The 2,541-nt window shown below is 41.0% G+C and overlaps 1 protein-coding gene across 1 annotated transcript; it reads left to right on the top strand.

Moving 5' to 3' along the window:
- The first annotated feature begins 1,390 nt into the window (after positions 1 to 1,390).
- On the top strand, positions 1,391 to 2,323 carry LOC138141928 (olfactory receptor 6K3-like). Its single transcript, XM_069062818.1, has one exon. The coding sequence runs from the start codon at positions 1,391 to 1,393 to the stop codon at positions 2,321 to 2,323; it is 933 nt and encodes a 310-aa protein (XP_068918919.1).
- Positions 2,324 to 2,541: the final 218 nt, after the last annotated feature.

The raw sequence follows: 2,541 nt of genomic DNA, 5'->3' as shown, positions 1-2,541 counted from the left end.
GAGTGAACAAGACAGAGCCAGAAACCACAAAAAAAGTCTTTGGGTTGGATATTTACCCTCATTTATACTCCTGACTTCATTGGGATCTGGGGACATAATAAATGGAAAGCCTACCTTTGTGCAAATAAACACCCTAATAGACTCCATGTGAGAAGAGAACTGTTTATCTTTGAAATTGTAGCCATCTGGGGAAAAAATCCCCAATAGAGATAATTTTCCTAATCCTACTATTTCCTGGTAAGGTGCTATAATCCTCCACTGTCAAGATACAAAGACATTGGAGATGCAAGGAAGGAGGAGAGGAGAAATGTGCTCGTGGTACCTAGCAGAGACAAATGAGAGTAGAACTACTGGTGAGTTTTGTGTTTCGGGGGATAGTTAGAGCCAATGGAGAGTGCTACTGTGTCAGGAAATTAAGTTTCCCTGAAGTGAGGATATTCTCTATGGGACTGAGGTACAGAAAAGCTTTAAGAAGACACAGATCAGATTGTATGGGTGGATAGAGTTAGGCAATATCCTAGGGCTCTGTTTTTGGTTGATTCTGTGACTGTAAAACATAGCCAGCCAAAGGATCATTGGAGCTTAGAGAAGCTATCTAATCAGATGGGGGAAAGCCCTGTGAGTCATCTTGGACCTCCCATGACTAACATCTGTTCCTATTGAAAAAAGCTTGTGGTAAATGATCTCTCTGCTCTGCAGCTCACATAATCATTGGATTGTTGAGATAGAAGCTCGCCTGTTTAACTTCCCTTGAAATTCTGCTTTTATAAATGTTTAGAATGATACTGCTTATATTTAGAAAGTTTTCCTAAGTGTCTTGATTTCTATACCAGTGTAGGTTACAACTTCTCTAACGAGCCTTTATAAATGGTTTGATGATTGTCGTTGGCCAAAAAACTCATCACCTGGGAACCAGCCTTCCACAATGAGTGTCTAGCCCCTTAAGGATTCTTACTACCAGACAGAAGACAGACAGTGCCCTAACAGATCTGGATTTGATACCTCCTTTTTGTTTGTAAGATTTGCCAGACCTTACAGTTTTCTGAAGATGTCAAGTTAGAGGTGGGAGCATCAAGAAGAGGAGGGAGGTCTGGCCTCTAAGAACCTACGATCTCCTCCACACTAGGAGGAGACATCAGAGAAGGAATGTAATAGAGAACAAAATATTCAAAGCACTTTATTAAAAGCAAAAGGAGAGGCACAAGATAATTTTTGAGGTTCCTCCCAACTCTAAATCCTATAAATTTAAAGCACTGAGCAAATTGGAAGTGGGGAAGGGAAGTGGGCCAGTGTTGGTTTATGTTTTAAAATAGACCAAAAGACCTCTCCTTCTGATGAGGGGAGTCAGTATTTGTTCTTTCTTCCTTTCACAGGTGATTCTGCCCGTGATATGGAGTATAAGAACCAATCAATGGTGACTGAGTTTCTCTTCTCTGTGTTCCCTCGGTTTCAGGAAGGGGGCTTCCTATTCTTCATCCCTTTGCTCCTTATCTACCTGTTCATCATTACTGGGAACCTGATGATTTTCATTGCTATCAGGCTGGATGCCCGGCTCCATAATCCCATGTATAATTTCATCAGTATCTTCTCCTTCCTAGAGATCTGGTACACCACAGCCACCATCCCCAAGATGCTCTCAAACCTGGTCAGTGACAAGAAGACCATTTCCTTCACTGGTTGCCTCCTACAGATGTATTTCTTCCATTCACTTGGAAACACTGAGGGTATCCTGCTGATGACTATGGCCATTGACAGGTACATTGCTATCTGTAATCCCCTTAGATACCCAACCATAATGACCCCTAGACTCTGTGCCCAGTTGAACATTGGCTCTTGTGCCTTTGGCTTCCTTATCTTACTCCCTGAGATTGCATGGATCTCCACCCTACCCTTCTGTGGCTCCAATAAGATTCATCAGATCTTCTGTGACTTTACCCCTGTACTTAACTTGGCTTGCAAAGATACCTCTATGATCCTGGTGCAAGATATAATCCATGCTATGGCCATCCTTTCTACTGCCCTAATCATTGCCCTCTCCTACATTCGAATTATCACTGTGATCCTAAGGATACCATCCACAGAGGGTCGTCAAAAGGCTTTCTCCACCTGTGCCAGTCACCTTTCTGTCTTCCTATTGTTCTTTGGCAGTGTGGGACTCATGTATCTACGTTTTTCGGCTACTTACCCTCCTTTCTGGGACACAACCATTGCAGTCATGTTTGCTGTACTTGCCCCCTTTTTTAACCCTATTATCTATAGTCTGAGGAACAAGGACATGAAGGAAGCCATAAAAAGACTCCTCTGCACAAAAGAAACACAGTAACATGTATATATATACACACATATACATACATAGTATATATACACACATGCATATATATGAGTACTACTTTACACACATATCTACCTATATATTTATATACATATCATATGTGTGTATGTGCATGTATGTAGTATGTATATATATTTATACACATATTTTTGTGTACATATATACTCCTTGCAGTTAAATCATACCTAATGCTTTACACTTTACTGAGA

Source organism: Petaurus breviceps, unplaced genomic scaffold, assembly GCF_028583685.1.
Source record: "Petaurus breviceps papuanus isolate PSGF00001 unplaced genomic scaffold, PetGlider_PUasm1.0 90510, whole genome shotgun sequence".
NCBI lineage: Eukaryota > Metazoa > Chordata > Mammalia > Diprotodontia > Petauridae > Petaurus > Petaurus breviceps.
The sequence above is the reverse complement of the archived record's forward strand: the minus strand, read 5'-3'. Positions and strand labels throughout refer to the sequence as shown.

What these genes read in the sequence shown, in the direction of transcription:
- LOC138141928 (XM_069062818.1), top strand. Translation starts at nt 1,391, where the DNA reads ATGGAGTATAAGAACCAATCAATGGTGACTGAGTTTCTCTTCTCTGTG.